General features: G+C 42.1%; 1 protein-coding gene across 1 annotated transcript in view; it reads right to left on the bottom strand.

The window, feature by feature from the left end:
• abca2 (ATP-binding cassette, sub-family A (ABC1), member 2) overlaps positions 1-25,216 on the bottom strand; it is an 83,571-nt gene that overhangs the window by 33,806 nt on the left and 24,549 nt on the right. The window contains exons 2-9 of the mRNA XM_078285369.1: positions 15,692-15,785; positions 15,349-15,351; positions 9,806-9,917; positions 7,869-8,032; positions 6,488-6,609; positions 5,144-5,257; positions 2,120-2,296; positions 395-616 (exon numbers count right to left, since the gene is read on the bottom strand). Coding sequence (XP_078141495.1) covers positions 395-616; positions 2,120-2,296; positions 5,144-5,257; positions 6,488-6,609; positions 7,869-8,032; positions 9,806-9,917; positions 15,349-15,351; positions 15,692-15,785 — 1,008 coding nt within the window. The remainder of the gene's footprint in view (positions 1-394; positions 617-2,119; positions 2,297-5,143; positions 5,258-6,487; positions 6,610-7,868; positions 8,033-9,805; positions 9,918-15,348; positions 15,352-15,691; positions 15,786-25,216) is intronic.

Here is a 25,216-nt window from a genome sequence, read left to right as displayed (position 1 = left end):
TTTAAAGTATTTTTCAGATTACTGCTCAAATATGGTAGTTGGTATGTGGCAATATCTGCAAATCTGAAATGCTGCTAATTTTGGTTTGGCTATGGACCCCAATTACTCTGACTTCAAGTCAACAAAATGAACGATTTTCATCACATAATTTAGTATGTGATCACAACTCTTAAAATGCGATGGCAGGACACGACTAGTTGCTGGATTTTTCATTAGCGATTGACATTGCAATGTTTGGTTTGCTGCAAAACTTGAACTCAAATGTATCATGTGTGAAAAAGCTGATCATGAGCAGCCAAATTCTACATTAAACCTCAACCATGGAGTCTTGACGGCTTCAAACGAGTTTGACAGTTAATGCCATGAGTTTAACATCAGCATAAGGATGTTGCACCTTCTCAATGACACTCTGGGTGTTTATCTGCTCTCTCAGCTCCTGGCTCATCTGCCTGAAGCGCTCCGATCTCTGACCCTCCCCTCCACCGCACACCACGCTGCGATAGGCCTGCAGCGCCGGCTGCTGCCTCTCGGGGACCAACAGGATCTTGTTCAGCTCACTGCTCCCGCCCTCCCCGCAGGTGAGGACTTCCAGCATGGCGCCGGTCAGAAGGACCCCCTATGAAAGACAAAGAGACATAGTCGACTCATTTGGTGTTTTGTCAGCATCATAAGGTGTTGTGACCCTCATGCTCGCTTCCTATTGGTTGCCCCTGATTATGATAAATCCTCCCAAAAGGGAAGCACATTCTGTAATGCTAGAAAAATGTTCTAATTAGTTCATTAAATTCAAAAGTTTTAGTCTGCATAACATCCCACATGACCATTTCATTACTGCATGTGTTTCCTTCTTAGGAGTATTTATTGCAACACTTGACTTGGGAATGCACTGTAACCAAACACTTCTGGCAGTTTTTTCTTGACAGCGAGGACTCATAATAATCCCCCTGATTATGCAACTGCATAACTGCAAAACCAATAAAAATAAAACACAGTTGTTGGGTGGGAAATTCTGCAAAGGGAGGGTAAGGCCTTGTGCCCACCAAGAACCTCATATTTTATGGCTAGCAGCGCTAAACAGATGCTTGGGGGGAAGTTAAGTGAGTAAATCTTTATTTATATAGCACCTTTCCAAACCAGGGTTACAAAGCGCTTCACGGAACAAAAGGAGCAGCAGCAATGTAAAAGATGGAAATAAAGGAAAATACCGACATGACAAAATAAAATCGGAAACACAAAATAAAAGAAATACCGACGAGGCAAACAGTAAAATCAGAGAAAAGCTAACATGAACACATGAGTTTTGAGACAGTATGAAGCACAGCAATGAAACTTTTCGGAATATTATGGATGTTGATGAGTGTGGTGAATAGTCATAGAACCTGTTTGACTTAAATGAACCAGAATGAAACGATCAAGAATAAGTGATTTCTATATTATACTGAATACATTATTCCAGTATTTTTCCATAAGATTCTCCAGGCAAAAGACAGTTCAGCCTTCTACTTGCATCCTGGTTATTAGATATTCCAACAGCACCGCTCTGTCCTCCCAGTGGCCTTGGTTGTCATCACACGTAACAAGGCTTAACTTAACAAGGACAAAAGATGCAAGAAGCGCTAAAATCAGATCTGTTTTACAGGGAAGGTCCTGGGACTTTATACATACTTGCTCTTGGACCAATTGCTGATTAAAACAAACTTCACCATCTTGCATTACCAGTGCATTACCAGAGAAGATAGGGACACTATTTGGAGGCAGAAATATGTCTAAAATATAATACTAATAATAAAAATAAGAACAGCAACTAGTTATTATTAAATAGCTACAATTAGATTTAACATAATTATGTTATAATAGCAGCAGTTTTGTGTACTTATAGGAAAAATCCCCCCTTATATCACTGTTATATTTCATCAATCTGTGATGTTCAATGGAATCCAGCAGTTGAACCCACTAGAATATTTTGCAGCTCTCCTTAGCTGTGGCTGCTTTTAAGTTTGGGTAATCTAGGAATTGAAGCTTATTCTACTGTTGCACTCGTTGCAACAGTCAACCTGAATACGAGCGTCCCCTAGATGCCTGAAATGTAAATGTGAAGAATGTTTCCCAGCTGGTATACCTCCACCTCCTTCAGCCCCTGCTGGTCGCTTCTCTGGTTTCCGGCGGCCCCGGCCAGGCCCAGAGCCTGGGACATGAGTTTGAGCAGCGCCTGCCTGTGTGCGGCTTTGGCTGGGTCGCGTAGAGCTTTGTGGATCAGGCCTCCGTCCAGGCTGTGTAGCCCTCCAAGCAGCTTTTCCTGGGTAAAAAGGAAGGAGCAGATCGCATGCACGGTTGGTACAGATGGTACAGATGTTTGGGGAAGTGGGGTTAGGGTTAGGGTTAGTTAAAAAGTAGGCAGAGTTTTTAAGAAGCGGGTAGAAGAGTCAGTGCTAGCTTGTTATCTTCCTAGTGTTGTGATTTTTTGTAATGTACCTATCCCAGGTTCAACAGAAAGCCCTGGCAATGCCTCTGCTAGTCAGAAGGAGAGTTGGACCTAGGATCACCTGAATGAGGACAAATGTTCGAGAGCCGATCACTCCAGAAGAACGTCTGGCAATGTGTCTGAGGTGGGTGATTGTGTGAGTGATAAAAGATCACATCAATAGTACGCACTTAAGCTATTTAGTTTGTTTATACTAGCTTAGGCCATGTGCTGGCCCTGCACATGTAAACACAACAGTGAGGCCATAACTTTCTAGGTTGTTTTTCTAGCTTCAAATCACTTTCCAGAGATCCCAATTTTCCTCTGAGGGTAGTTTATTCACTCAACAGTGAAAATCTACGTACATTTTTTTTTTTTCTAGATTTTATCTGAGGTTAAAATTTCCCACTCAAAACTACATAGCGCACCTTTAAAGCTAGACATACACTACAGAATTTTCCCGAGGCAAGTAGCTAACTAATTTAGGAAAACAGAATTTTAAATGAACTTGACACTTTTAAACAGGTTTGCAATCTTATAGTATTATGTCATTTTTCAGGTACCTGGCAACTGGTGATTCCTATACTACCGTTGCCTCTGGAGAATGGAAAGTGGATATTTCACCCGGATCATTTGGGAAAGCCTGGTAGATGAGTTTATAGCCCAGGGATTCAAGGAGAGATGGAACTTCCCAAACTGTGTGGGAGCATTGGATGGAAAACGTGGTGATCCAGACCCCACCAAACTCTACTGTGGTACTTCAACTTGTGGACACACAGTGGGGCTCGTTCATAAACTTACTGGCAAGTTTAGTGTGACGTTAGGGGCAGATACCGTCACGGCAGGGTGTTTCCTCATTCATAAATGTGAAATACCGGGGCATTATTAGCGTTACCATTTCCCCCGTACTTCCACCCCTTTTGATCATTTACATATTGTGAAAGCGATTCATAAAAGTACACCCGCCGCAAAAAATACCTGCTTTAGTCCGACGGTATATTGTAGAAATGAATGTTAACTAATGAAAACAAATATTAATTATTAAAAAAATCAATAGATAAAGTTACATTGTGTCCTAGGGCATTAAAGGATAAGGCTGGTGTTTTTTAATGCATTGCTTACCGTCAACAAATCCTATGAAAATAACAAAATCAACAATGATTTTGTTTTGCCAACAAGTCTCGTCCATGTAGCCGGTGCCCAATGAAGCCATGTCCCAGCAGCCACAGAACTCAATTTTATTAAAAAAACGATTAAAAACACATCACAGAGCCATGCCGTTTCTCTGGCAGCATATTTCATCATCGCCATGCACCGGGCCAGCCGACTTTTTCAACAACAACTTAACAACTTAATAAGCCGGCTGTAAACACTTTGCAATCTCAGGAAAGTAGTTCCGTAGCACCGAAAATAGTCCCCGGTGTAATGAAGAATTTGTTCTCATTTGAATTTGATTTGATTTGGTAACTACAACAGCTTGACTTTTCGTGGTAACAGTTAGCGATTTTTAAAATTGAAACTATGTCTTTGTGAGCTGTATTTCAAGGTTTTTAGCTTACAATTGGAGCCAATGACTTCCGGGTTGACGGCTAAAAACGGTACGTGGGAAGTCAGAAAGTAACGGGAGTAGAGCAAACGCATTGTTGATTTTGTTATTTTCATAGGATTTGTTGACGGTAAGCAATGCATTAAAAAACACCGGCCTTATCCTTTAAGTCTCATTGGAAACATGAAAATGTTCAATAAATATGACTCACACACTAGCTCACTAGCTTTGCAATTATTAATTACTGCTCTGATTGCGGTTATAAAAACTGATTTGATTTGAAACATTCGGTTTATCATGGCCAACATTGCAGCAGTAAGAATGCATGAGGAGGAGGGTGACCCGTCTACGTTGCCCATTACACAGGTGTGGACAGGTGTTGCATATGTAAAGCTTAATTAACATGTTGGTTTTGATTGGCTGTCACCTGGGCTACAGCTGGAGATAACACAGCGGTAACGTGGCTCCGTCACGGTATTCACGGCTATGGTAAATTTATGAATCAGGTAAAATTACCAGGTCGCAGATTTTGCGTGCTGCTATTCTGTTATCGCAGAGTTTTATGAATGAGCCCTATACGCACAAAGCTCTGCATGGTGCCTGAATATCACACGATAATCATCAAGGCCGCTTGGGTCCTCCGCCCTAGGTTTTATGTTGTCTTTTTATACTGTTATCTTACTCTGATGGTTTATTTATTTTTGAAAGGCTTTTTGTATTCTTTGCTTTGAATGGGCTGTGTTTTAATGCACCTCTTATTTCATTACAAGGAGAAACCCGCTGAGGTCCTATCCAGGTAGAAACCTGACCCAGCCTCAGAGGATCTTCAGCTACCGCCTTTCACCAGCCAGAAGGGGAGATGAGAATGCTTTTGGCATCCTTGCTGCCCATTGGAGAATCTACCAGCGGGTGATTAGAGTGAGTTTTGGGAATGCTGATTTGATCGTGAAGGCGACTGCACAACATCCAGAAGTGGCACTCCATACAAGAAGCTGAACCCAGATTTGAGGCAGAGAACATCCCTGCATCATATAGGGAGAGCAGGCTTCTAACTCCTAGAAGATAGAGGCCCTAGCTGTACAGGAGACCTTCATTTACGTGTGTGTGTGTGTGTGTGTGTGTGTGTGTGTGTGTACCTCCAGATGAAGGACTTTGTCTCCAGGTTTGTGTCCGGTGTCTTTTGCCCCCTGAACCCAGCTGTGCACGGCTCCGCCATCTCTGGGATACGTGCCAAAGATAAGACTGTACACCTACGGTATACACACACACACACACACACATACACACAAATAAACATGTGCATGTGAGCATCAACCTGAACATACATACACAAACGTAAGCTCAAATAAATATGTCCATGTAAAAGCAACCCACAGGTGTACAGACATATACACACAGAAAACACACGCACACACACTCTCACATACACTATATTCAAAGATATGTGCATACCAGTACACTCACTCACTCACACACACACACACACACACACACACACACACGCACACAGAGACACAATACACCTCTGAGCCTGGAAAACAGATTCAAAACCAAAGACAGTGTGTGTTCCTCTATCAGTGTGTCAGCAGGATAATGGGACAGAAACCAGAGGAAACTGAATGAACAACAGAAGGAAGATAAGAAACAAGACCTGATGCCATGGCCAGACAACACACACACACACACACACACACATACACAGGGCCATTACTGCTACTGACAAACCGCTGAGGGAAAGAAAATAGAGGACTGAACGATCTCTATTGTAGACTAAAATGGGGAGGATATTAGGCTGAAGCACTATGAAGAGGCTATAAAAAAAAGTATTAACTCCCTTGACTATTTGCAAATTTTCTTGAGCTCCAAAACAAGTTAAAAAATACTATTATTTGGGATCTTTAGCCTAAAATGCAAAACATTTCATAACATACTGTATATTATTCATTCTTCATCTTTAGGTAATAGACATTTTCAATATGTTTTTTCAAACTTCCTCTGAAGTTGCTATGAAGCCTTATAGAAGTTCCCTTCAATAAATCTTAATGGGATTTTAGTTTGTAGGGCATTTTCTTCACTGAACTGAATAGATGGTTAGGGTTAGGGTAACTGAACTGAACTGAGCTGAATTGAATAGATGGTGAACTGAACTGAAATGAATGCATAGAGGATTGAATTGCACTGAACTAAACAGACTGAATTGAATTGAATCAAACTGAATAGATAATGAATTGAACTGAATAGTGACTTGAATTCAATTTACTTGATTTGAATTAAACTGAACTGAACCTAAAGATACTGAATTGAATGGAACTGAATTAAACTGAACGGAACTGAACTGAAAGGAATTGAATTGAATTGAATTGAACTGAATTAATTTGAATGAAACTGAATTGAATTGAATTGAACTGAATTAATTTGAATGAAACTGAATTGAATTGAACAGAGCTGAACTGTCAGTAAAATAGCAGTGGACGTGTCACCTCTCTGAGGCTGACTGGAGTGTTGAGCAGCAGGCTGGCTGTGGTGTTGGACAGGGAAAGGTTCCTGACCAGGAACTGGTGGAAAACCGACTGGTTTTTCAACACACTGGCCAGCGTGAAGCCTGCGTGAGAAACAAAAAACACACACACACATATTTATTTATATGTGTTTATAACTAGAGCTTGCTGTCACTGGAAATAGATGGATCTCATTCACTGAAGCAAGAGCTTTGATCAGCTTCTAAACATCTGACAACTTATATTATATGGTCAATATATTAAAACCACCTCTAGAGGTTCTTTCTCAATATGTGTTCTTGCGCGTTCTTGTGTCTTGTGAGTTCTTGTGTCCTCCATGACGCATTTTACGTAATATCTAACCACTGAAGCACGATTCCACAACCAGTGGTTTTCAATCCTGCTCCTCAGGACTGAAAGTCCTGCTGGTTTTCATTCTAGCCATCTAATCAGGGACAATCAGCTGGTAGGACAGAAAACCAGCAGTACCCTAGGTATTAAGAACCAGGATGGAAGACGACTGGTCTAGAGCAGGGGTATTCAACCATGTGCCATAGAGGGCCGAGAGTCTGCAGGTTTTCATTTCAACCAAACACTATAGCAGGTGATTTTACTGAGAACTTCCTCCTGTCTGGTTCAAGGTGTGCTACTCAGTGAAGTAAGCGAGTAAAACTATATTTGCATAGTACCTTTCTAAACTGTGGTTACAAAGAGCTTCACAATGGGATACTAGAAAAATAAGAGCACATAAAACAGTAAAATAATAAAACATGGAGAACATATACAAGAAATAAAACAAAAGACATAATCAAAGGCAAGAGAATAAAAACGGAAATCACCTGCTGTAGTCTTTGATTGGAATGAAAACCTGCAGACTCTCAGCCCTCTGTGGCACATGATTTGAGACCCCTGGTCAAACACTTGTACAGGTGATCATTAATGAGCCTTTTTACAGCTCTGTAGCTCTGCTGCATTAAGTCATTTGCATATAAGCAATGGCTGGGCAAGACACGACCACAGGACTCCATATGGAATAAATTATTTCAGCATTTACAAATGAAATACTGTTGGGTCCATACAGATCCTTTGCTGGATCCAGATTCAGACTGTGGTCCGCCAATTTAGGGGGCAGACAAACATAGGCATTAGAATCAGTTCAGGTTAAGGTCTTCCCATAGACCAGTGCTACCAGTGTAGCACTGATCTATTCTACAATAAATATGTAATCAATAAAGTGGCATCATATCCATCATATCAAAGGCGGACCACACTGACCGGACCAGATCTTCTAATAAAAGGCCAGTCGGTCCGATACTGTATATGGTCAAACCAACATATGGGTGTAAGCGGGTCTATGGCAGACCTTGGGTGTTGTTGTAGTAGAGGTCCAGCGGTGACGGGGTGGAGCTCAGGCTCTCCAGATGCTGCTGCAGCGTCTCCAGCTCTTGGCCCAAACCGGGCCGGTCGGGGGTGAAGAGATGGTTCTGTTCAACCACCTCGCTGATCCGGTCCAGCAGCTGGGTCACACTGCGGAACGAGGATTTAGTTAATTTCAAACTCAATCGCTTTGAAAACCGCACGCCGCAAAAGAAATGTCCATCTTTGCGAAGCCATTTAGTCTCATATTCTGTCTTCAAATCTTCATTTTTCTTAAAACAAGCGGAATAAATTCACCAATGGCTTGAGATAGTGCTTGGGATTGTTTCCAATGCAGTTTCACTTGTTTCAGAAAGTTTCTAATATATCTTGAAACGAGGCAGAATGAGGAAGATCACTCAAAATTCTTGAATTTGTATCTGTTATAGTGTGTACCAATAATTTAAAAAAAAGGTGGAGGAGAGGAGGAAGGAGAATATAGAGGGAAAGAAGGATGAAGTGAAAAGATGAGGGAAAGAGGGAGGGAGGGAGAGAGGAAGAAGAACAGGGTGAGAGGAAGAAAAAGAGGTGAGGAGGGATGAGCAGAGGGATGGAGAGGAGATTGACGGGAGAAGAAATCAGAGGAGAAAGCAAGGAGGAAGGCATTAAAGAGGTGACGATAGAATGAGTTGCACAGATAGAGTGTGTGTGTGTGTGTGTGTGTGTGTGTGTGTGTGTGTGTGTGCGTGCGTGTGTGTGCGTGTGCATTTATAGAGGTGTCGGAGAGTACAATGACGCGGCTGCAAATCATAAGGGTAAGCAGAGTGAGATTAATTGGTCGTCTGCATGCAATTACAGGTAATGACCGCCGTTCCCTCTTCTCCTGCCCTGTTAAAAGTGTTTTGGACAGTCACTCTGTTAGGCAATTAGCGCCATTAAATACCAAACCATTAATGACTGTGTGTATATGTGTGTGTGGGTGGGTGGGTATGTCTGTCTATGTCTATTCTGGTTGTGTGTCGGAGTGCCCGTGTTTCAGTGTCCTATTGTTTGTTTGCTTTGGTCCGACTCAAGAGGATGAGTTTTTACTTTAAGTTGCATTTACAGTACAGCGAATTTATCAACAAAGGTCACATGCGAGCAGTTATGTCCTTCACTGGTCAGAAATTTGTTGCAGGAAAGCACTTTCTACCAGGGTAAAACACATTCTTAACCCTGGCTCCAATGGCCTCCAGATGTTGCTGAAATTTCTTTACATTTACTTGCATCTTAAGTCTGAATGCAACCGATTCATGACTTCGGAGGAAATCCTGACCCCATAGAATGTGGCAAAAAGCGGCTGGTCGAAGAACAAATCTGATGCAAGCTCCCCGGAGCTTTTATATATAAGAAAATAGACAGTCAAAAGTTAGATTTCGTTGTTAAAATCCACTTTGAATGTCTCAGAAACAGAAAATGTAATTTCCAAGTCCACCATTAACCCCTTGCGAGACATTCAAAGTGGATTTTAACAACAAAATCAAACATTGTTTTGTATATGGACCCATAGGAAGCCATCGCATCAGATTCCGTTTTCAACCAGAGGCTTCTTGCCGCGCAGGCTGTTCCTCGAAGGTTTTGAACGGGTCGCGTTCGGACTGAAAATGCAAGAAAATGCAAATGAATTGCAGCGACATCTTGAGGCCATTTGAGTTACCTTAACTCAAGATTTACAGCGTGTTTAACCCATAATGCACACAGTGCTTCCTGCAGTTGGGTGTGCTCATGGTCGGAACGTGTTCTGCCTCCAAACGAAGCTCCAGGGTTGGTTTGGAAACGTACCGAGACAGTGCTGTGTCTAACTGAACAAACAAAACTAAGAAAGAAACTGAAATAACTGCTCTAAAAGAAGCAAAAGAAAAGGTGCGTAACCGCCTTTAGTGATCACTAATAGAGTCAACTCACGTGGAGTTCTTGTACTGCAGGAAGCCGAACTCGTCCCTCTGTCCATCCGGGCACAGCGACTGCATGATGGGGATGATGCCGGCCGAGGTGAGGGGGGCTGCGCTGTAAAAGGCTGGAAAAGGAGGGAGGAAAGAAAGGGGGGGTGGGGAAGGAACAAGAGATAAAAGACAAAAAAGACGGAGGATGGACAAAGAAAGAGGAAGGGATGTGGCAGGGATAGGTAGGACGGTATCGGACATGTGGCGAGGGAATCCGGGGCATAGAGATGAAGAGGGATGTACAAAGAGAAGGGGAAGAGGATCAACAGGTAGGGAGGTCAGCATTAAGAGAAAACCAAAGGACCAAACCAAAATGTGAGGAGGAGGAGGAAAAAGGAGGAGGAGGAGAGGTTTAACGTTAGAGGAAGAGAGACAGCAGAGGAGCCATCGCAGATAAAGACAGTGCAACAGCTAATGGCCAGAGAGGCTCCCAGATGTCAAGGCTGAATAAATGGGGCTTTCATCATTCTGCTGCACAAAAATGGCCCCTGTGATATTTTTCCTCATCCGTCCACAAATGGCGGCTGGACAAGCTTTCACCCAGACAGGAGGGAAAAAAAGGAAACTTCAGCTCTTGCTAAATGCATACAATAGCCCAATGTTTCCATGGCTACTGTGCCGCTGAGTTCTTGTCAGTCTTTTTCTGCTTGGTGGTGGATATAACCACCCACAAAAACACTCTGCATTGTCCTCCAGCTTTCTCTCTCTCATATTATATTATCTATCTGTGCCTTTTTCACAGATGGGAGAAAGACCAGAAATCCTATCAGGTACACAAATACACCCAGAAAAACAAGGGATCAAAGAGCTGTATGATTTGTTTAAATTAAAAAAACTGGCAAAACAATATTCTGGAGAAGTTTCAGTCAGGTTTCAGAGCCAAGCACAGCACGGAAACTGCTCTCACCAAAATCATCCATGATTTGAGACACTGATCACACTGAGCACTGATGCCAACAAGGTTTCAATTCTGGTTCTTTTGGCCTTGAGCGCCGCATTTGAATGTGTCCTAAACTGGTTCAGAACTTACATTACAGGGAGGACATTCTTCATCTGTCTTGGAGATCATGTATCAGAGAAACATGATCTAACTTCTGGTGTTGCACAAGGAAGCTGTTTCGGTCCCCTGCTTTTTTCAATATACATGCTTCCATTAGGTGATATCATCAAGGAACATAATGTCAATTTCCATAGCTACGCTGATAATACACAACTATACATCTCTGTAATTACAAATGTACAAATGTCTTCAAACTAAATGAAGATAAGACAGAAATACTTTTGGTCGGCCCCAAAGCCAAAAGGGAGGAACTCTCCACAAGACTTGGGAACCTGAATCCCTGGATCAAATCAGAAGTAACAAGCCTGGGTGTTATATTAGATTCCGATTTAAGTTTTAATTCACATAAAAACGAGATGACCAGAACAGCATTCTTTCATCTTAGAAATATTGCCGATGTACGGCGCTTCCGAGAACCTTTCCAAGATGTTTGTCATAGCACCATTGAGATTTCAAGACTAGAGAACCATATTCTGGTACGACATAGAACCCTGTTTGTTAAGAGTGTAGGAACAATGAAATGTGCATCTATAGCTGTGTTGCGAAGTCAAGTACAGGACATCCAGTACAGGAGAATACGCTGAGCAGATGAATGTAAGGCAAGACAATATAGACGGTGTATAGTTTCAGCGCTTGGTTACTTCTGAGGAGAAATGAAACTCTCCTCCCTCCGCCTATCTGCCCCATTCTAACTATAATTAGCTTGACGCTTTAACAGACTTTTGGTAGTTTGTTCTTAAAATATACACCAGACATTTTGTAACACCCTTATTTATTCATCTCCTGTGCATGTAATTTCTCCATTCCGAAAATGATACACGCTCAGCAATTAAGAGAAGAAACGGACCCCCTCTACCCGTGAATACATTTCATCCTAGAATAGAAACTAAAACTAAATTGCTGACAATTACACTCCTGTTATTGCACCCCAGGAGAACTGAACAGGCTATTAAAGTTAGAGACACACAGCCTCGAGTCAAATCCAAACCCAGAAAGGCTTTATCTTAGAGCAAGTGCCCATTCTTAAAAAAAGGGTGCGCAACATAAGTTTTATTAGCAATAAAAAGTTCTAGTGATCAATAATCAGACGACTGGTAATCTGCCTTTCAGATTGCTTATGACATAAAAAATTATTTCTGCGTATAGTAGAAAAAGCAATCTTCAGATCCTTCCTCCGCTCACACAGATTGGTCCAACCTACTTTGCTGGGCTTGTATTATATGATTAATCAGTTCAACCAATAGTACTGTAAGGCACCCATCCAAAATGAATGGCATTATTACCACTGCCAAGGAGGTTATGTCTGTCTGTCAGCAGGATATCACAAAAACTTATAAACAGATTTCCATGGAATTTGATGGGCAGATGGCCCAAAGCCCAAGGAACAATTGATTAGATTTTGGTGCTGATCCAGATCTGCGATTTCCACCATTAAACGATTATCGTTTGTTTTTTTTGCCATAACTATGAAACTAATGGAGATAGAGACTTGATTCCAAATACTTACTCCTGTGTGTATGTTTGCAGGGTCAAGAAATCAATTGATTTAACTTAAATGTTATGTGTTTTTAGTGTTAGGAATGATGTGTTTGAATGATGTGGGAGAGCCTGGGTGCAAGCAGGGTGCCCGAACAGTTAGAGAGTCTTTCCCATAACAGAAAAGTCCAAGGTTCAATCCCTGTAACCCCTAATGTATCCATCAACCGCCATTTGTTGCTTAGCAAGACACTGAACCCCGACCTGCTAACTCATTGCAAGTCAATTAAATAAGACATCAATTCAGTGCCATCTGTCCTCTCTCTGGCTGACAAGCTGAGGACAAAGGTCATGAAGTCATTTCAGGTGTTAAATACAGGTCAGAATCCAGCATTGAGTTAAACCCGGATGGTTGAGAGACGACGTTAAGCACAGTACCTGCTGTATGCAGCAGGAACTGTACAGAATGAACAGCAAATAGCAGAATTATACACAGAGTCAGTCAGATATATGAAGTTAGACAGCAATTCTGATTGAAATACACACAAAAACACAGACCAAGACAGACAGACACAGGTAAGAGCTGCATAATTGATTGAAAAAATGCTGAAATCACGATATTGGATGTAACTTTCAGAGAATATCATTAATTTCAATCAAAGTGAATTCTAAGCATTGCATTAGCAGCTCAGTTTCTGCCCTTTGAAACATTTTTCAGTGATGAAATTCTGCAATTCAGATCAATATACTCCTATACTAAATTATCACTTGGTGTGATTTGTTGGCTATATTGTGCAGCCCTAACACATGTGCACCCTTTGTTTGGAAAGGTGAGTTGCAGATTAGATTATTCCACGTATGTATTCGCATCGGTATTCATACGAGTGTGTTCCCCTCTGCCCGGCTGCCAGTGTGTTTGCCTGGCAAGTGCTAACCTGGGCAAAATAAAGCTCTTTAGCATCAGTCCAATACAGTGTGAAATAGGATCGTGTTCTCTGGAGATGACAGAGCCCAGTCGCTGGTTTACTCAGTCAGCACAGAACTAACAAGATGCAGAAAGAGAAGATGCTTTGGGACCAGAGAGGAATACACTCGCGGGCGGAGGCGGATATATTCAGTTTCACACACTCGCACACTCACACACACACACACACACATTTCTGTGCGCACATAGGCCTGCCTGCACACATATATGCCCACACAGATATATACGGTCATACAAACACACCACCCGAAAGACAAGGTAAACACACCCTGGTTGAGGTTAACTGAGAGATTAAAATTGTTTCATGAATGAGTCAAGTCAGCCAGGATCAGGGGGATCAGGGGTCAGGAGTAAAATAAATTGACTATGACACTTACACACTGGTCCATCCAACATGTAGAGAACATGCATCATGCACGGGAAAGAAAGAAAACAGACGGAAAGCCAGACAGAGAGAAACAGATTGAAAGAAAGAGCAGCAGAGACAGGACAGAGGTAGAGTACAAGAACAAAGACAAAAAGCATCAAAATAAATTGGGTGCTACGATGGCTACAGGCAACGATAAGTGCATTGAGAACAAACTAAAACATGGATAAAATGTGAAAAGGACAGTGCTGCACATGACTAAAAGGTGAACTAAGGACAGAAAGCTACAGCACAAGGTGGTGGGCAAATCACATCTTTGCAACCGAGCTCTCACCAGCGGATTAGCAAAGCTATGCATTTGCCTCTTTGAAATGCATGGTGATTCTGCATAGAACTACCTAATATCTTTTTGACAGCAGGCATATCTAGGCCAACATGACTCAGCAGTAGCATTTGCTTTCCATATTTAAAACAACAACAGAGTGGAACTTAATGTGGAAGTGAGGGCAGAAGATGATGTTTTTACACCAATATACACCTGTATAGACCTCCACCCCGTCCCAGTCCCTTCCTTCCTTACTCTTGAAAAGGAGAGGTTATTGTCAACATATTTCAGAGTCTCATTTTGGATAGCAAACATTTGTGTTACTTTTCGACACAACACATCGCTATTACTATGTGAAAACCTTGTAACTCCAATTTTGGGGATTTTCAAGTTTTAACTTAAAGAGTAACTAAACCCCACCCAAATGTGTGGTGAAGCCTGACATCTATGGGTGAAAAGTAGGGTATTGGACTGGCCATCTGCTATTGGCTAATCTTTTGGTGCCAGGTGATGTCACCACCTGTTGTACTCTATAGAAGGTGACATCACCTGGCACCAAAGACCAGCCAATAGCAGATTGCCAGTTCAGTACCCTGCTTTTCACCATTAGGTGTCAGGCTTCACCACAGATTTGGGTTTGGGGTTCAGTTACTCTTTAAAGAGTAACTAAACCCCAGTTACTCCAAACCCAGTTACTCTTTAAAGAGTAACTAAACCCCACCTAAACCAAACCCACAGATTTGGGTTTGGGGTTCAGTAACTAAATCCCACCTAAATCTGTCAGGATTTGGCACAAAGACCATCCAATAGCAGATGGCCAGTTCAGTACCCTACTTTTCACCATTAGGTGTCAGGCTTCACCAAAGATTTGGGTTTAGGGTTTAGTTACTCTTTAAGTTTGAAGGCTCCTCTACAAGCCTTAGGTTCATGAAACCAACCCCTTTCTCCCTTTTCAAAAGCCACTGGATAAATTCACCAATGCATGGTGATCAAGCTAAAATCAAGGGTGTTTTTCTTGGTTACCGAGAAGTTGACATTTTGGAGATACAAGGTTTTCACCTGACAGCGGCGATATGTTAATAACAGCATACGTTCTGGACAGGAAACTTCGAAGGGTACATCCTAAAATTACCAATCAACTAGATTTTTTTAATAGAAGAGGACCTCCAAACAATGATTGGTTGCCAAAGTGGCTAGTAAAAGACTAACTTACCAGCCACAGGCAAAACAGATCAGTATTTGGCCTGTAGCAGTAGCTGGTGGTAATGTGATGGAGATGTTCCACCCTACACATACTGTCAATACTGTGTCAATACTAGGATTCAGCCAATAAGGGTTTTTGAGGGCTGATGCCAATATCACCATTTTTGTATTGAAGCTGCTGAGCCAATATTTTGTTTCGATTATTTTCATGCCATATAGTTCAAATAATTCCAGAGATGATTTTGGTGCCAATCCTCTTGCCACATATTGAATAAGGTGACCAATGGGTGTAGTCCTTTAAGTAAAAAAAGGAGGAACCTCCATGCAATTGTATTGAACATGATACATCCTATTTAAAAGTACGGTACATTTGAATCACTTGCTCTACTCTTCCTTTACCACATTCTCTCCTTCCATTGCACGTCTACCTACCTTCCTTGACGGGAATCGCTGGCTTCTTCTGCCTCAGACCCAGGAGGATGAAGAAGAGGACCAGTGGGATGAAGATCTCAAAGGCCAGCACCCACTGGAGGACAGGAAAGAAGAGAGAGAGACAAATTGACAACCTTATTTGTGTTTCATTTCACCCTTCCCGCTCGCACCGACCCCGAGTTCCCAGGTCCAGGTCGGTAGTTCTAGAGCTACAAGGTGAACCTCAGTCACGGCTGAAATTCTCCTTGTCGATTCCCATCTCCCCGCTCGTGCATCACGCCGCCGAACGGATTGAGTTGAGTTTGCCTACAGTCAGATATTGATCCATTAAATCAGGGAGCCGGTGTGAAGGTTGTCCAGTCTGCTAAACATGCAGTATTGGCTCATGGCTGCTGCTGCCAAAACCCTGCCAGAGCTTTCCAAAGTAATCGGCTACAGATATTATATGCTTGGGAAAAGCGGTTTGCGTTGGCAGTAAAACACCAACAGCTATATAGAATTTTAAAATGGAATGTGTAGTGTGCATTTTGCACAGTTTTGCAAATGTGCATAAGTGCGTACTTAGACAATGTGCACAGTGGGCATCTAAAATAACCTCTCACACACACACTGTTGCACCATTCACACACTGATTTGAGCACGTTTCTTGGTCCAAGCTTGTGTCTTACTAGTCTTCCATTTCAATATAAGATTTGTATAAGATTTTGTTTTCCAGACAAGCATTTTAGAGTTGTAAACCTTTTTTTAAGCCTCTCATTACACTTCAGGACCGATTGGATCGCTTGGGACCGATTTCTGGTGAAAATGTTATTTTGGTAGAAAACGAATACACGGAACTGCTCATAGCGCCGGTTCAGGAGCCAACATTTTATGCCGGATCAATAGCGGAAAGTGCCGAATGAATTCAACCATTTAAATGGGTTTTAAAACAACCACTCTCGTCCAGCTTCAGCCTTTAATCCTGTTCTCTCTCTCTCTCTCTCTCTGTTTTTTTTCCTGTCTAGGAAACATGCTGTCACTTGCTAAGCATTCAATTATCCAGCCTTTCAACTGGACACAGCAGATTGCCAAAACTGGCGATTCATAAATCATATTTAGCCCACTGGAATGGAGAGAGGAGGGGAGGGGAGAGGAGAGGAGAGGACAGGAAAGGAAAGGAAAGGAAAGAAAAGCAAATGAAAGGAAACAAGATTCAAAGAGAAGTTTTTTTATTCACTTTATTCACTGTTTTGTTTCATTCACACTGAACAAAAGCACTAACATCTCATTTTCGCTTTAGAAATGCTGAAAAACAAAATATTAGATCATGATATTTTTCATATTTTTTACAGTGTAATGACTCTTGCCACGATTTACAGCACTTGGGAAAATAATTTTCTACCAATCACAGTTATTCTTTATTGAGCAGTAATAAATTAATAAAATGAGGAAAAAGTTGTAGTATTGAGAAAATTCCTGTAGTTCTCGTATTCAGACAGAACTATAGGTCATTGCAACGCTATGGGACTGTACTTGTAATTTACTGGATCCAAAAATAATAAAAATAAAATAAATCATCATTGACAATATTTGAAACTTTGTATTCTAACACCTGATTTTGTTCTGACTTTTGTTCACAAAGCCACACGAGGGCACTGAGTCTTTTGTCAGGGATCATGATGCCAAAGTGTGTGTGTGTGTGTGTGTGTGTGTGTGTGAGACATGACAGCATGGTGTTATCTGGTGACACTGTCCATGTAGACAAACAGAGAACTGGGAACCATGATGTCTTTGTGTCTCTCTCTCTCTCTGTCTGTCTTTGTGAGTGTCTCTTGCTCTGTCATCTCTCTCTTTGTGTCTTTGTCTCTCTCTCTTTCTTTCTCTCTCTCTCTCTCTCAGAAAAATGCAAAAGCATGCACATCAATGCAAAAGTGAGCTCACACACACACACACATACACCCACACACACACACACACACACACACAGGTGGATGAGGCCATCTGTCCAGGCAGGACGCTGAGTCACCACAGAGAGAGAGAGAGAGAGCAAGAGAGAGAGAGAGAGAGAGAGAGAGAGAGAGAGAGAGAGAGAGAGAGGATGGATAAGTGGCTGAGTGATGGTGCAGGTGTGTGCATTGTGTGTGTGTGTGTGTGTGTGTGTGTGGGTGAGAGACTGACCGAAAGAGAGACATAAAGAGACAGAAAGAGAGAAAGAGAAGAGAGGTGACAGAGAGAGGAAAGGAAAGAAAGGTGAAAGATAAGAAAAAGAGAGAGAGCCAGACATAGAGAGAGGAGAGAGAGAGGGAGGAAAGAGAGGAGTGAGAGAGACATAAAGAGACAGAGGGAAGTAGAAAGGTGAGCGAGACTGACCAATAAAGAGAAATTAAGAGAGGGAGAGAGAGAGAGAGAGAGAGGATAACAAAGAAAAAGAAGAGGGGGGAAAAGGAAAGAGAGTAAAAAGAAAGAAGAGAGTGATCCTCGCTCGTCCCGACAGCGGAGTCAGTGTGTGTGTTTCTGTCGGTGAAGGTCATGACAGACAAACAGGCCTTTTAGACAGAGAAAAGAGATGACTGACACACACACACACACACAACAAAGCCGTCCTTCTAATGCCATGATACACACTCACATGCTACGACTCCAACACACACATACATGAAAAATAATAATAATATATGGTAAAGGCAGTTAGGATACATACAAGAATGTAGCAAAATGATTATTAAACATAACACGACTGACAATTACAACACTAAGTAGAAATATAAAAATGAAAAGTATGAAAAAATATGATATTACAGCATTTGGTGGGTGTGTAAAATAATAGTAGAGCATACTAAGACAAAAAAAAGAATGAAATGAATGAAAAACTATTCTAAAATATGTATCATATTTCTATAAAATATGTATACAAATATGAAGATATAGGTGAGAAAAATATGAGAATATAAAGAAAAACAAACATGTGAATTTACAGCATAAGGTGTGTCGTATTTGCATGACCAGAATAACCATAAAACACACACACACACACACACACACACACAATCAAGAGGACTGTTTGTTCAAATTCTTTTATTGATTTTCATGTCCTGGAACAGCGATCACAAACCTTTGATTTGAATAATAAAACAGCGGCTTGCTTTCCAAACCGGTGAGTCTGGTCCTGCGTTTCCCCTCAAGCACCAAATTTACATGTTGGAGGTCAACTTCCCTGAAGCCGCTAACTCGTCCGCCATGTCCAGTACACACGTTTTATTAATTTGTAACGTTTTAACCTTAACCTACAACATTTTCATAGAAATAAATGTCTGTTTTGCTGCTCTCCGGATCACAACGATTCAAGTTATATCCAGTTCATAAAGCTTTTCCACTGTCTGTTCTAAACAGCCAGTGTCTGGTAGGTCTTTCCCGGGAAAAATCCTCTGCAGCACAGGAAGTGATGCGTTTTACATTTCCGGTTTGTTTGGAATAAACAGAAGAAGAACTGGGTAGTTAGCATGAGCAGTGATAGCCACCATGGCTGAACAGACAGAGAAAAGAGAAACTCAAACTGCATCAACAGAAAATCCAAGCTCCGCCCCCTACACTGTTTGACTGACATGATCTCTGAGAAGTGCAGTGCAGAATTATTTTGCTTTCTGTTGCACATTTTCGCATCAATTTCGCTTCTTATTTTTCAAGTTAAGCAATGTTCAGAACGTGTCACACACTGACACACACACACACGCACACAGTACTGTGCATTAGCAATCACACAAAAAAACAGCACATACACCCACACATATGCACTGATACAGAACGTGTCACACACTGACACACACACACACACACACACACACACAAAGGCCTCTGGCGATCGTAAAATGATTATTATTCTCCATTAACAAGGCTTACGTCTGTGCTGCGCTCCAGTGACGCCATTCAAAACATTTGGGATCACAATGAGACCAATGTTTGAGCCTTAGGAAGTCAGGCGGGAGGGGTGGGGGGGTGGCGTGTACAGGAGGAATGGCATGAAAGCTGCTTGTTGAAATCTCTATGTAAGAACCCCCCACCCCCACCCACCCCAAACACACACACACACACACACACACACACACACGCACATAACCAACAGGCGAACTGGGGTCCATTACCATGCATTGATTTCCCATACTAAGCCACTGTAAATAACAAGCCACCCCCCCCCCCCCCCCCCCCCCCCGACTTCGAAACACAATTATTTCCCAGGAGAAGCTGTGTCCATGTATAGATAGTTTGTGGATAGATAGGTCAGCTGCCCTCCCCCCCCCCAACCCTCAGTCCTTGATGGAGGACTTGGCCTTTCAGCGCTCTTTAATACGGCTTGCTTTTTTTGGAGAACTGGAAACCAAACAAATGATCTTACCTTACCTAACAGAGAACGCAGAGGAAACTGGGGAAAGGTGTCAGGTTGAAAAAGTGCCGGCGGGGGGGGGGGGGGCGGGGGGGGCAAGTAGGTTATCACACCCTCTGTGTGGCACCAATTACCAGGAAACGTCCAAACTAGGAGCATCGCAAACCAACTTTGATATTTTGGGGCGTGTGGCTGTTGCGTTTAACCATTACTGAGATAAGTGTAAGATAAGTGTAAAGGGGTTTTGTTTAATCCTGCAGATAAAAACAATGTGCACTCTGCATCCCCTTTCTCTGATCAAGAGGAAGAAGCAGATGATGATAATGATGATTAGAATTATTTGAAGCTAGGTAATTGAAATTTGTCTTTTCACATATCACTTAAAGATAAATTAATCTTAATTGGTGTATGGGTTGAATGGGACACATGCATTTCTTTATAGAAGGCTGCAGGATAACAACTACTACTACTACTACAACTAATAATAATAATAAAACATATTTATGCATACTTGTGTGGAGTCTGATCAAAATGTCTCATTAGAATCAGTTCAGGTTAGGGGTTTCCCATAGACGACCAGTGTAGCATTTATCAATTATATAATAAATATGTAGTCAATCAAACTGCATCATATCCATCATATCAGAGGTGGACCACACTGACTGGACCAGATCTGATTTGTAATAAAAGGCCCAGTATCGGCCCCACATATCGGTCCGACTCCCTACAAACATGCACACACTCCTCACCTCTGTAACACCAAGGATCTCTCTGTAACTACGCTGCTTATCTATTATGGAGGAGCCGCTCGCTACTCATTTGCAGTTCAATTATTAAGGGGGCTGATCATGACAAAGCTCTGGGATGAACTGGATGAGGGTGTGTGTGTGTGTGTGTGTGTGTGTGTGTGTGTATGTGTGGCGGCGACCACTGAGGGGAGAAATATAGACCACAGGTGTGTGTGTATGTGAACCCTGTATAAATAATGGATCATCTTTATGCAGACTGTCACATGGGCCAGAGAGTATATTTGGACTTTTATACTCTGTATAAAAGAGTATAAAAGTCCAATACTTTATACTCTGTATAAAAGTGTATTGAAGTTGTTTATAAAGACTTTTACAACCTGTGTCAAGGGTGTATAAAGTGTCTGAGGGGATTGTTACACATGTTGACCATGGGTTTGGCTACATACAGGAGTGATCCATCTCTGACACTATGATCTATGGGTGTCCATATACTGTAAAAATGCAGATAAAGACCCATCCATTATTTACACAGGGAGTTCTTGCACTGTGTGTGTGTATGCATGCGTGTTGTTGCACATCTAGTCACTGACAGAAACCAACCATCACAGTCCAGAGCCCTTACAGTGAGTGTGTAAGGCCTGCCAGGAGGGTAATTTTTGAGATCGCACACACACTTGCGCACACACACACACACACACACACACAAGATCCAATTAATCCCTGCATACAGTAGTGCTTCATCACATCAGTCACGGTGGTGCGGCAGAAGCAGCTGAGACTCCTGTCCTCGTTTAACCTAGATCCGCTTGATGCTGCTTACGATGAAGCATACTGAGAATTTATATCAGCAAGATTTATGTCTGTCTAAAAAAGGTGATCAAACTATTCTACCGATAAAAAGTTAGGAAATGTGCCTAAAAATGTAATTATGCTATATCAAAAATTGAAAAAAGAGCACATGTGCAAGAGTTTCAAAGTGAAAACGGGCATTTGCAATAATTTTTTACAGACGGTGCTCCTACATTTCTTCCCTGTGTCCCTCCAGTCAGAAGCTTATATGTTCTCCTTGGGATAAAACATCACTTTTTATTTGAGCCGTCAGCTCCAGCATTTATATTCCTGGGCTTACTTTTATAGCTACACTGCAAATAATGCCCATCTTAACAAGTTATTAAATCTGGTATTGAGTCGTAAATTGTTAGGTTTGCTTGAAGCAAGTGAATAAATCAGCAAGGGGGGTGAGATAACTTCACTTGTTTCCAATGCAAATTAACCTGCTTCAAGAATTTATATGAATGGACTGCCATCTTGAAAAAGGTGGAGTGAAGAATTCTTTTTTGTGAAACTGCACAGGGAGAAAACGAAATGATCTCACCCCATTGGCTGATTTTTATCATCACTTTTAAGAAGCGTTAAGACTTTAAGACTCGATCCTCGATTAAAGGACTTCTTACGATGGATTTTTTTTTACAGTGTAGCCCTAATTTTACAGTCCACAGACTTCAACTAACAGCAGCATCAGCCAAACGAGAGGCTATATATATAGAAAGAGCTGGTGGGGATTCAGGAAGTAACCAAGCTCTCAAGCACCCAGATTATGGTTTGCTGCAGTATGTAAATGGGGGAGATTTGGTGTGTGTATGTGTCTGTGTGTGTTGTAGAAAAAGCATAGAGCCTGCAACACTATGCTCCAAAATACCTTTCAATTCATGAGCGTGCATGTATATCATCCTTAATGTTTCGATGGGTTTAAAGCAGGTTTGAGAGGTTAAATGCAAGTCATAAAGCAGGAGGTGGAGTGATGCACACGTGCGCACTCGTGCATGTACGTGCACGCTCACAGACATACATACACACAGTGAAGGTGTATGCTGTTTTTTGCTTTAGCACTCGTGGCATCTGCATTCTCGCTGTGTCACCAGGCTGTCTCAGGCTTCCGCTGTATGAGGACAGAGTCATCTCCCCAGGGTGACACGAACACACACGCACACACACGCACACACACACAAGCACACACAGTGCCAGAGGCTACTGAGCGCTCAGCAGACAGGTACAGACCACAGGGAGATCGGCTGTGACAGTACAGTAGCCGGTGTCCTGATGTCCTTGTTACAGCTACTGGTACAAGACAGAGAGGAGGCTTTCCTGCCAGGGAGAGGAATACAGTGAGGCTTAAGTAGATCGTCCCGTTGGTCAACTTAGCTGTTAAGTGATGAGAATACAGACACCGAAATCATCCATGTGTCCACGGGTATCTTGTTGGCTTCAGTGCTCAACACTTTAGCATACACTATAGGCTACAAGCATTATTCAAAGTAAGAAGAATTGACCCATAGTGTATGCTAAAGTGTTAGCTTGGAGCACTGGGGCCAAATAACTACCAGGGACACTTGGATGATTTTGGTGTCTCTGTTCTCATCACTGAACAGGTACGTTGACCAACAGGACAATGTCCCAGAACTCTGCATTAATTTAATCCACATCACCTGCTTATGAAAATGGAAAAGTGGAACACTCCAATTTTATATAGAGAGTTTTATTCCAAAAAAGGAGATATCAACCCATTTGAGAAAAGTGAATGTTATATTCCCTGTTTAGCTGAATGGATGGAGCAGCTGTTTGATTCCCACCCATGCTAAAAATGAATGTCCTCATGATATAAAAGGACCAAGCAAATGGCAGATGATATCAAAGTCCTGAACTAATTCTGACAAACCAGACTGCAACTGGGAAACTTTTATGACCTGGATACAAATAAACTGCAAAAACAGCCATCTTGACAAATCCTTTAATCAAGTGTTGAATTATAAAAGTATATTTTTCTTAACACAACAGGTGAGAAAAATCTGCTAATGGGTAGCCTGGCAAGAGAAGGGCAGCTTGGGGTTAAATGGAACAGAGCAACCGCCGCCCCCCCAGCCCCCCCCGGCCCTCCTCCCTCCATTAGTTGTTCAACTGGTTAGAAGCCTGACAGCTAGGACTCTGTGCCCATGTTACATACCACACACAGATGGATGATAACTATATTTGCATGTGTGCGGGTCTACACGTGTGTGTACATGCATGCAAGCATGAGCGCATGTGTTATTTTTCCATTTGTGACGGAGCTTACCATACAGCCATGCATTTGACACAAGCAGGTGAACATGAATTATGCAACAGTTCCGCATCCTGAATCCGCTCTCTGTCTCCGAGACAAAAACAAAGTGGACAAAAAGGAGATGGATGGAGAATTTACAGTTTTTTTCAACTTTTTTACACAAAGTCAATGCGTGAGACCCTGGAATAACAAGGAACAGTGATGTAGAGGCAAACAGGTAGAAATTCCAACTTCATAAAGAGTTACCTTAAGTCCATAACTCTTATAAGGCAAACAACCACCGATTTATATGATATGTACTCATGCAGGGTCCAAAATTAACACTCGCCAGTCGCCAAATGCGGGTAAATTTAGTCTTTGGCGAGTAAATTATGGAGACCACCTGCCACTCTGGCTGGTAGAAAAAAATTAACTTCCTACACGCGCTGGAGGAAGCTGCTGGTTTGCTGTCACTTCAATCTGCTAGATCTGCCGTGCTGCGTGTGTTGTACGTAATTGCGTCCGTCATCAAACCGCGCAATTTGTTTGTTACAGTACGTGAGGTCCTTGTTGTCATCCGGGCAGTTGAAACAAACCCAGCCATGTGGAGATTTATTGCGGGAGTGGAGCCCCCAGGAAAGAGAAAGAAAACAGGCGAACTTCAGGCCGTTCACTACAACAATATCGGCGCCGAATATTCAGAGAAAAAATGCAGCATGACTTTACCGACGTGCTTTTATTTTACTCGCTCGCTAAAGTAAATAACGACATAGCCGAAGGATTTGGGTTCATGCATTGCCGCAAATGAGAGAGGAGATGGCAGATAATAATGCTCTTTCATGACATTATTGTGCTTTGTTTATATGAGAGCTAATGGTACTAATGGTCACCAAGTGAAGCTATTCATTTCTTTACCAGTAGGTGACTCTGCACACCACATCTACTGTGGATCAAAGAGTCAAGTCTCCTGTAGCCCATGTTGAGAGAAACACCTGAACGTCACCGTGGCTAAACGGGTTTCAACAGGATGCTGGAGGGGTATGTTGTTTCCTCCCGGTTATATTATAAACATAGGATAATAGCGCATTTGCGGTCAGGTTGGCCAAGAGATTATGCTATTTTCTTAGCATCATGCTAGCAAAAGGTAGCGATTTAACTAGCTTCCAGGTCAGTAAACAGCCTTACCGCTAATCCCAAGAGCTGTTCCGATCCCGACCGGTATGTCACGTTTCTTTTCAACATTTTTAGAGGCGATGGTCTTTGTCAAACAGCACCAGGTTCCTCTGGACTTCTGTAATCAGTTCCTCAGCAGCAGCTCCATCACTGCAGTGAACTACTGA

Source organism: Centroberyx gerrardi, chromosome 8 (assembly GCF_048128805.1).
Source record: "Centroberyx gerrardi isolate f3 chromosome 8, fCenGer3.hap1.cur.20231027, whole genome shotgun sequence".
Lineage (NCBI taxonomy): Eukaryota > Metazoa > Chordata > Actinopteri > Beryciformes > Berycidae > Centroberyx > Centroberyx gerrardi.
Note: the sequence above shows the minus strand (reverse complement) of the source record. Positions and strands in the feature narration are given on the sequence as shown.